The sequence below is a fragment of the Tigriopus californicus genome, chromosome 3 (assembly GCF_007210705.1).
Source record: "Tigriopus californicus strain San Diego chromosome 3, Tcal_SD_v2.1, whole genome shotgun sequence".
NCBI classification, from domain to species: Eukaryota; Metazoa; Arthropoda; class Copepoda; order Harpacticoida; family Harpacticidae; genus Tigriopus; species Tigriopus californicus.
Window position 1 is genome coordinate 4,269,960 of NC_081442.1, and position 10,574 is coordinate 4,280,533.

Sequence of the window (10,574 nt, forward strand, 5' to 3'; positions counted from 1 at the left end):
CAAACATGGATTTTGGTCCTGAAACCATTGAATCTATTCCACCGGAGCAAAAAGAAGAATATGATCCCCAAGATTGCTATTCTTTGATTGAGGACGATCATGCGAAACCAATTCTGAAGAATGAACATTTTTCAAAAGACCACGGATTTGACGACGATTTTACACTAATGAACTTGAAAGTCGATGGAACTAGTCGCAAAACATCTGCTGATTCAAATATGTCTACTGGAACAATTATTACGATTTCTGGTCCTAACGCCAAAAATGATTTTCAATTGAAACCTGTTTTGGCAGTCACAGGGGCTGACATGAATGATATTCAATTACCAGAGGTCACACTTTCGTCTCATGAAGCTAGATTTGTGTCTAAAACCAACATTCCGGCAAGACCAAATCCTTCTGATGCCCAAGTTGAAGCACGCTCTATTCGATCATTCAACCAAAGGTCTCGCAGTGTTTCGGCTTCCCCTCGGACTCCTCAAAAGTCTCCCGATTTGGGAAAAAACACCGAACGTGGGGATCGAGGTAGAGCAAATAAGTTGTCTTCTTCCAGGTCAGCATCTTTGGCGCGGCACGAATCCAGACAGCTAAAAATGAATTATCTACAATCCCAAACAAAATCAGCAAACGCTCATCAATCAGTCATGAAATATTTGTTTGGTCCGTGTCTAACATGTTGCTTACCTCGAAAGTAATACACATAATTACATTTGTACAATTTGTTCTCATGCCTGGTTCAGAGTGCAGAGTTCTTTCTGTCATTGAGTATTTTTAGGCCAGAAGAGACTAATTCTGGGCAAAATTGTAAGTGAATTCGACACCTAATGTGTCAATCACTCTTAAAGATTTGGACAATATTTCAAAAAGCAGTAGGAAAGTGAAAAAATGAAGAATTTGGCGAATAATATTTTTGCCCTTTTAGCGATAAAATTGTTTTAATAATTTTATTATGTCATAAAGGATACATTGAAAATAATTAGGACGCAATAAATAAACGTCCTCACTCATTTTTTCCTTACAAACACTTGGCTTGGCAAAAATGGCATTCTTTGAGCGGAAAGAAAATCTGCAAAGTTGTTAATCTGAAATATTGTAATGTTCGTTTCTCTTTACCAGAATTTTTAGGTACAAATGCATATATGAGCATCACCTTCACACCGGATAAATTTGAAAGCCCTGGACTATAGCAACTAAAAATAGAACATCTTGCCCAAATGCTAAAGTTTAAGAACGATATATTTTTCACATTTAAGATCTGCTTTTCATAAGCAAGTTTCTAAAAGTGTTGTTAGGTATCGTTTGTTTGCCGTTTAAAGATGTTTTTGATGTCAAATAATGAGGAGACACACTTTATTCTAGCAGAAAAGAAGTATATGTTATTAATTTTTTTCTGTAAACATCTGTTCCGAATTTCGGAATGTGATTTATTGACCATCTATATTTTGACAATTCTTTTTGTAGTTAGTTTTTCCCAGTGTTGTAAATAGTTCTCCCACTAATAAACAGTTGTTTGGGGAAGGCCCCTTCTGCAAACTGGATGCCTAACAGTGTTTCAAACTTTAGAAGCCACTGACTGCAATCTCCTGTCACCTTTGGCGAAGTGGAAGCCTCAAAGGCAGGGAAAGTGTAGGTTCCGCCCAGGATTGTTGACCAATGGTCACCTTGCGTTCGTCCCCGTTGTCCCGAATGAAGACCTTCTTGCCCCAGATACTGACAGGCTAGTGAGCACTGTGCTCCATTGAGGCTGAGTTGATTCGCGACCTAATTTTGCATAATGGACAGTTGACTGTGGAGTCTAAAATGGCCTGCACTTTAGCTTTGTCACGGCATCGTTGATGACATATGTGCCCACCGGGTTGCACAGAACTCGTTAGGAAGAATTTTGTAGGTTGAAGATGACTTAATATGATGAGAAGACGGCAGTGCCAAAGTAGCGTCCTTATTGGTGGCCAAGGCCGACACTGTCGAAGGTTCGGGCTTGGTGTCAAAATAACTTGCAGTGCAGCTTATTGTGCCTCTGAACACGCTTTGACGGCAATATGTAGATATTGGTCACCAACGGATATAACCCCGAATGTCTTGATGACCATGTACAGAGCGTGAGTCGAAGAGCCCAAGAATACACGTTTGAACGCCTGACACAAGATTGAAACAACTGCTGTATTAGTGGAGAACTATCTACAACACTGGGAGAAATGTAGTCCTCCAAGATAATGGAAAGTTCGATGAGCTTATCCAGTTGAAAGTTGGTAAAGCTTTTCAAACATGTGGTTGGATATATCGCACGTTGAAGTCCAGAGATAGTGTCACGAGGCTAACTCTGTACAAGTCGATTGTTCAGCCGCCTCTTGAATATCCTCGCCCATTTGGGCTCCAATTAGTTCAGCAGTTTGCAAAAGCTCGAGCAGGTCCAAAGATGTTTTACTAGGAACATCACAGGAATGAGAGAGCTCTCGTATTGGGAGAGGTTAGGGTTGGGATTGTACAGTACTCAGAGCAGGTACGAAAGGTATCTGATACTGTACGCTTTCAAAAAGCATTCATGAGCTTTGTCTCCAACCCGGGATTTAGGGTCAATTGTAGTGACCGTAGAGGCCTAATGTGCTTTTGAGAGCAACTTCAAGCCTCGAGAATCCAGGCTAGTAAAAACAATGAAGTCCAACTCTCTTTTTTCTCGGGCTCCTTCATGTTCAATTTGCTGCGTTCAATATTCGTAGAGCGTATGTTGGCGTTGATCCAGTAGCAGGATTTCAGACTTGGACAAGTTTTTTGACTAAACTTCCCGACAACCTTAAATTCAAGGTTAGCCAGATCAGCCAATTCTAAATCGTTGGTCGATTTCAAATAATATATATAAATAAAAGTTAAGTAAAATGAATAAATTTCTCGTCTTGAAGTGCTTGGATTCCAAATCCCAGCACCGGTAAGGAAGTCTGAGAAAAAAAAGATCCCCCTTTATCCGTTCGTTGTCAATGTCCAAGTTCCTGTAAAAAATTCATCCCGCTCCACGCCGAGTGACATTGGCTGACTTTTGATGGCTTGATGCTGTTTTTCATCATTTAACAAGAAGGGAGAATTGTCTGGGAGCACCCCCAAACGATATTCTTTCGATGGTGTATGGTTAAAATTGACGTAATATTTTTCAGGAGATATGTCCGAAGTTATGTAGTTAACACTACTTAAAATTCGAATTTTCGGCCTGCTCTTGGTGAACTACATAAGCTTTTGACAATATAGCTTTGAAACGAACCACTTTACAAGTAAATAATGCAAAAATTACCTGCCTGAAATTAAAGAGATCTATGTTTCTTACTTTATTACTTTAATTCTAAAAGTGACTCAATGTTGTTATGACCAAGAGCAAGCCGTTTTGGCGGGAAGCTTGTTCGCCGTCCCTATTTCAAGCACTTCGTGACCTCTGATATCAAAACGATCCTTGCCCAATAATTTGTCCGTATCACCATGGCCACAGAATTTGCTCATGTATATTTAGGAAGTCATCCAATATCACCCCCCCAAATTGGCCCTTTTCTGTAAGAAAGTCAATTTCGCTGTTTGTGGCCTAACAAATTTCTGCCTAAAGGTAAATTCATTTTCATGCCTGTCCATCTTCGACTAGAACATTGATTATTTTTTTGACTGTCACTCCTGATTGACCCGCAGCATGCCCGAAGTATCCATAAGCAACTCCAGGATTCTCGCCCAAAACATGGCCGTATATGCGGGTCAATTTATGATGGATCACAACTGAACTGACTCTGGTATTTCTTAAAGACAACAATCCGCTCCAAATTCCTCTACGTCTCGAATGACCTTTCCGATGATATCAGTAACAAAAATCCCCTTGGACTCGTACTCGGTATTCAGCTTTTTTGGTATTGTCAATGTTATTTCGATCAAATTGTGCCAAGTGGTTGTGAGACATCGTACCAAAAAACGAAGTCTTCCCATTGGTTGGAGAGGGCGGGCGAGAATCACATATCACATATCACTGGAAAATAAACTGTTTCGAGATTTGTACACGCCACAAAATATTACTTCACTTACCTTTCAATCTTGAGGAAACCCTGCTCATTGATGGGATCTTCTGGCTTTTGTGATTGCAACCTCTTGACCTTCAGACGTTCTCTTCTCAGTTCTGCTTTGATTTTCACCAATTGGCTTTTCAGACTGTTTTGTTGTTTTAGGGTAAGAATATTACATTGGACACCAGTAGACTTTTTTGTTGGTTCTAAAAAATCTTCTTCAGAGCAATGAACATGGGTGGGGATTTTGGCCTGTTTTTTTGTTATGCGTATAGTTTTGGTCGATTGAGTTGTCAGGCCAAGACTGTCAGAGGGATCACTTCGATTCAATTGAGGTTCATCCTCATTCGACATTAAGGCTAGAGTTGGGACAGCCTCTTTTTTCAGGCGTTTCCTTACAGGCAGTCCGAGAAGCTCGTTCCTCATGTCTCGCTGGTAGCTTTCAGAGGTAAAGTGTCGCTCACAGATCGCGGCGGTTTTGGGATTGACGTGATCAGCCCGGTTGCACGCATCTACCCATAACTTGGATTGACTCGAATCAGTTGGAAACCGATGGTATCGCACATTGTTTGGATTTCGGCACGCAGCTACTGCACAAGCTTTATGAACATTAGACTCCATTGGCCCCGAACGAAATTTCAACCCTTGTGTTTGGGTTCGTATCTGAATCGCTGAATCAGAACTACTCGTAAATGTGAGGAACACTAAATCGTCTTGGAATCAATCATTTACCACATCAATTCGTAACGAATGTTGTTGTTTCTTTCATTCTGTTGCCTCCTGTTTCCACGCATTCCCCCCCGTGACGTCATAGACCAAAGACAGGAATCCGGCAATATCTGAATTAGTTTTTGATTGCCAAACCTGGCACTATGGCAACATCAGTACTCTATTATCAACTACCCAATTGAGAAAGGTAGGCTTTAAGCACTCAAAAGACAAAAAAGTACTAGTGCTTTAATTGGTTGAGGGCGGAAATTGGACTGGAGGTTGTAAACGTGGGCACGCAACCTGTCGGCACTACCTTCGGAAATGCTATATTTATCTAACAAATTCGGCTTTGTCAAGAGCAAGTAGTATAAATGATTTTTGGTGTTGAGGCATCTGATCAATGTTATTCTCCACCGATTACTTGGCGCTGCTACTTTTTTAAACTTGACTCACCTAATCAAACCTAACCTAACACGATATTAATAACCCTTAAAGTCTTAATTTAAACCTTCTAACATTTTGCCACCAATTTAAAAATGAGCCCCGCCAACTAATCGGTGGAGGATAACAACGTTTGTCTGAGGCATCTCGGCAAACTCAGGAAAAAATCAATATTCAAATGAGTTTTTGTCTCGGAGGGGTGAGACCGGGTGAGACTCACCCGGCCAGGAAAGCCAGCCATAACATCGTATATAACAGTTCCAATATTCAGTGTGTTGTTTTTATCAGCTTGATTCTCCGTGTGTTGGCGTGGTTAGTGTACGTGGCGTGGTTGACAAAGATCGGGAAGAGATTCGAAACACGGAATTTTGTCGTGAGAGGGCACTGCACTAACCACAGGCATAGTGCCACATCTCCTGAGTTGCGTTAAAAATCATTTAAAATGTCGTTTCTTGGGTAGTCTTGACGCCATACTACTGTTACTGGCTCAATGTCAGAATATAGTTCCCTCAAAGTAGGCCAATAAATCTAATTGAATAACAAATTTCAGCCATGCATGTTGCGAATTGGCGCAACAACTTACCATAAACTTCGATCAGCTTTTTGTTTTTTTTTTCACTTCACGAGGAAAAAAAATACCTTATCAACCTGAGAATAAATAATGCGCCAAATGAGTACTAAGTAGGCCGTTAGAATGACAATATCTAGAATCATATTATAATATTTAGGTTGAAAATACTCAAGTCAACCGACATTCTAATCATCTTGGAAATCCTTGTTAAGAACGGCTAAGCTGTCCCTGGCCTTGGCAACAAGATAAGATGAGCTATTCTGGAGGTGCCGACGAGGTCTCCTCATCTGGAATCAAGGCTGGGATGTAAAAGTTTTTCTTCTGGACATCATGTTTCCGCTTCTTGTGAAGCAACAAATTTCCACTAGTGGCACATGCAAACTGACATTGGTCACATCTAAAAAGAAAAGAAAGATTTTATGCCGTCTTCAGCCATGACAAGCCTCTCTAATTGTCAAACCCTACTTATATGGATTCTCCTTGGTATGAATCCGTTCATGGTTGCCCAAACTTAATCGCGTTTTAAGGCCCTTGCCGCAAAAGCGGCAGGAGAACTTCGCAGGAGCGTGCGTTAGCATATGACTTCGAAGTGTTCCCTTCGATTTGAGAAACAGACCACAGATTTCACATTTCACCGATGTCGTCGGATGAGTCGACTTGAGATGCTTGTTCAACAGCCAATTGGTGCCAAAGGCCTTGTCACACTGGTCGCAAGGCCAAGTCGGCTCGGAGTGAGCTCGAGCATTGTGACTGGGTAAGGAGGCATCATTCACGATTTTACCACAAATCTCACAAGGTACATAATTCCTTTGGCGGACCCGTTTCCCATCAGGCGAATGTCTGACCCGGCAATGTAAGGTCAATCTGTGTTTGAAGGCCGTTCGGTAATTACATTCGGTACAACAGTGCTTAAAGATTCCTTTGTGCTCATCTTGGTGCTCGAGGAGTGTGGATCTTAACGAAAACATTCTCCCGCATTGATCACAAATGTGCTTGATCCTTTCGGAGTTCTTTTGCTTGGCCTTTTGCACGGCCATTCGCTCCATGACTCGGCGATTGTAGCAGATTTTCCAATGGCTTTCCAATGCTTCATATCCCTCGGAAAAGCACACTTTCTCATCACAAAGGACACAATTGATCTTGTAGTTGCTACGTCGGTGATTAGCCTTGTAATGCTCAAAGACCTCAAGGCCATGTCGAGGCATATCGTCACAAAACAAACACTGCCATTTACCCAAAAGATGCTCTTTCTTTTTGTGCTGTTCGTGCACATTTCGATTGGTAAATGTTCGGGAACAGATCCAGCATTGCAATTCTTTTACCTCGATCTTCTTCAGTTCGTCCTCCGAAGCGTTGTGGTCCTTGATCAAGTGATTAGCGAGAGCCTTGGGTAATCGAAACTGAGCATCACAGTGAGAACAGAATAATTTCGGATGTTTACTAGGCTTCTTGGGCCGGGGCGCAGAAGTCCTATGTTGATTGTTGTGGAAATTAATATGCGATCTCAAGGTTTTAGCATTCTTGAAGAAGCGGTTACAAATGGGACAAATCACTCTAGGATCATCTTCTGACACGGGTTTGATATCGTAACGCTTGGGAAAGTAACTCCTATAAGGTCCTCGAGACAAACCGCCCACATTCTCATCCTCGGAATCTGAATGAGTCCCTGGCGTGTAATCTTTTTCCTCTTCCTCTTCCCCAATGTATCTGGGGATTTTGGCCAGAACCTTATCATCCAGATCTTCCTCTTCCCCATTTAAAAGGTGGGTATAGTTCATTGGCACGTTCTGAAGACGCCGAGAAGATCGTCGAGAAGGCAAGTTATCTTTCGACTCTGTCGATTCTTCCTTGATTTCCTGGCCCTCAGTGTCAATAGCATCTTTATCATTCTCCGTGTCCATGGCAATTGACTCCGTTTCATCGAACAAATCCGGACTACTTCCTCTATCCTCAAGTAAGATATCTTCTACTTCCACATTAATCTGATTAGCTTGAAAAGCTTCTTCCAATACTGAAGGTTTACTCTCCTCATCCTCCAAAATCAGTCCTGAAGCTTCATTTTTACCTTGATCTTGACATATAGGACAAATATTGGTGTTGGGATTGACCAAAACCTGACACTGATCTGCAAATTGATGACCAAATGCCAAAGGGAGATCTGGATTTTGAGCATAACCATAACAAGGAGTTTGTTGGTAAAAGAACTCTTCGACTAGAAGCCTTAACTCTGGTTCAGATTGGATTTGGCCTTCTCGATAGGTTCGATGGAGAACCTGGAGTGAGTAAACGAGAGATCTGGCGTTGACAAAGACCATCATGGCAATATTGGGCGTATGGGCGTGGGGACTGAAATCTAGGGCTCGACGGGTGATCACTTTCCAGGGATCAAAGTTGAGGACTTGTAAATCGCTGGAGAGGCTTAATTGGGTCCAATCGAGCGAGTTCTGGGCCGATGAATCCATGTCTTTCTATTTTTTTCCAACCTGCTACTCAAGAAACAACAACAGTGAGGCCAAAGATGTTGTTTATTGACAAAATCTTTGATCTGAGAACAGTGCCTCCAGATGAGCAAAGGGAAACAGCGCAAAAAAGGGCAAGATCTACAATAAAATGGTGAGCTAATCAAGGTCATAAGATCATATTCAAATGGTCAATTATGCCTCATTTGCATCGTTGAGTCTTGTTTTTGGACTGGTTTTTGACATTTTCTTTACACTATCTGCTTGAACTTCAAGCACCTTGTTACTTCACTGCATTTTCAAGCTGACTCCAAAAATCCAAAAATTGCCTTGTTCTTGAAAAGAGCTTTGAAGAAATCATTGATAATGAGTGTTACAAAACAAATCAAAAGGATGAGGGATTTACAGGGCAGCAAAAACGCTGTTTCAAGTAAAGATAGCACAAAAATTCGCTTCTTTTTTTTCAAAAGAGCTAATCCCAGTACATCTTAAAATGAAGTAATTGTAACCATCAAAAAACAAAATTACTCGTTACTCGCCGAAACATTTGAATCGGATTTTTTTTCTTAGAATGTATTCTGATTAGATCAGTCAGGGCTGAAATTTGCGATTGCTCTTTGCGACATAGACAATACTTGTGGCTTTGAATTTGTTAAATTTGCAATGCTTTGTTGCTTACATCTCCTCAATCAAATAAATCGTTGGACCAAAAAAAAAATTCAGATGGAGGCAATCAAGCACTTGATAAGTCGGATATCTTCCACTGACTCGAGTATGTTACACCAACTTTCTCAAATTATACTCTACATGACTTATAAGTGCTCATTTTATAAGGGGGGGAAGCTTTATAAGTTAAGGAATTTTAATCCTGCTTTCCCTCATGACATTTTTGCGTATTAGTCGTTTACTTTCAATTCACCAATCATGGCATTTCCTGGAAGGCAAACTGTTACCAGTCACAGGTATCCGCGCAGGCTAAAGGAAAAAAACGCAAGGTTTGCGCGAAAGCGCAGGACATGGAAGCTCTGTCTGAGAAGCTTGAGAATCAAGTTGACTGGATCGAGGGGCTACCTTTGTGCAGTAATTAGAACATGTTGATTTGAAATTTGTAAGTTGCGAATCTTATTAGCCTGTGAAAGAGAAAATATGATCATATATAGCTTGTTTTTTTATGGTAGGTTAAGTAACGTGCAAAATTAGTTTGTTGAACATCATAGTGACCATTTTTCTGTCCAGTCACCCTGTCTATGAAGGGTCATATGGAACCCTTTGGTTCACTAGATAATAGGAAGGAACAATCGGTTGGAAAGACCTTATGTCCATCAGCAATTGACCGATCTCCTAGCACAACAATAAAAAAAAAAATGCGTAAGTTTATTACCTTATCAGACAAGGAACACCTTCATCAATGCCTTTCGAAAAGGGTACTAAAAGTGCAAATTAATCGATACGTGTACAAGAGAAGAGTATTTTCAACAATTTCGAGCCCATTTACCCCTAACGATTCATTGCGCGGTTGATCTTTTAGGGGTTTACTGATTCATTAACGTGGCCCAATTTCCGATTTTGTATGCCTTTCACGCAACCTCTTATTTAGCGATTTCATTTTTCCTTCATTTACCTTCAGGACTTACAGGCTACGTCACCTACATTTGCTGTACCGATTTTGTGCACTCACCTTTTTATGACCTCCATAGCTCATTACTTACCCTAATCCAGCCAATTGTGACTACTTTAAAAACTAGTTATTGTCTGACAACAACATACGACTTAAAGTAGGCATGCATGATAAAACATAAACATTATAAGGAAATTTGAAAAGACTGAGCCCTTGAGCAATCCTGCAACAGAAACCAACATGACACGGAACCAAAATATTGTTCAAATTGTCAATGCTAATGAATGAATTTGTGAAAATACCCCATGATCTGTGTTCTGACTTCTGAGGTTGCCGCTCCTATTGCTTGGGGGAATGGGTGTTGGATAAAATGGACAACAATCAGCACATTCATCAGCAAAGGTTCCTCTCTCTTTTATGATTAGGTCAACACTCGTGTGCCCTTATAATTTTTATAAATTTGTTTTCAATCCGGTCTCCCATAGTTTGGTAAGGCTCCGTTTTTTGTAACCAACGATCAATTTTCTACCTTAAAATGTTCTCGTTTTCTTACAATCACAAATATACTAGATGAATATTGGACCATCCTTTCATTCATGGTCAATATTAAAAACGATCCGCCTAGGAAAACTGGAGAGTTCCATCCGGATCCCATAACAATTTGTGCAATGAGTAATCAAAACTTGCATGTCACAGATTTTTCTGCAAATTTCTCAGCAATATTTGACATTTTCTCCAATTCACTATAG

General features: G+C 40.7%; 2 protein-coding genes across 2 annotated transcripts; both read right to left on the reverse strand.

The window, feature by feature from the left end:
• Window positions 1-3,690: 3,690 nt before the first annotated feature.
• On the reverse strand, window positions 3,691-4,813 carry LOC131877559 (uncharacterized). Its single transcript, XM_059223263.1, has 2 exons — window positions 4,048-4,813; window positions 3,691-3,991 (listed from the first exon to the last, which is right to left on the reverse strand). The coding sequence occupies exons 1-2, from the start codon at window positions 4,644-4,646 to the stop codon at window positions 3,982-3,984; spliced, it is 609 nt and encodes a 202-aa protein (XP_059079246.1). The 5' UTR covers window positions 4,647-4,813; the 3' UTR covers window positions 3,691-3,981.
• A 1,035-nt stretch (window positions 4,814-5,848) lies between these two features.
• Window positions 5,849-8,272, reverse strand: LOC131878171 (zinc finger protein 90-like). Its single transcript, XM_059224080.1, has 2 exons — window positions 6,214-8,272; window positions 5,849-6,145 (listed from the first exon to the last, which is right to left on the reverse strand). Exons 1-2 carry the CDS (start codon window positions 8,208-8,210, stop codon window positions 6,004-6,006), a joined length of 2,139 nt encoding a protein of 712 aa, XP_059080063.1. The 5' UTR covers window positions 8,211-8,272; the 3' UTR covers window positions 5,849-6,003.
• Window positions 8,273-10,574: the final 2,302 nt, after the last annotated feature.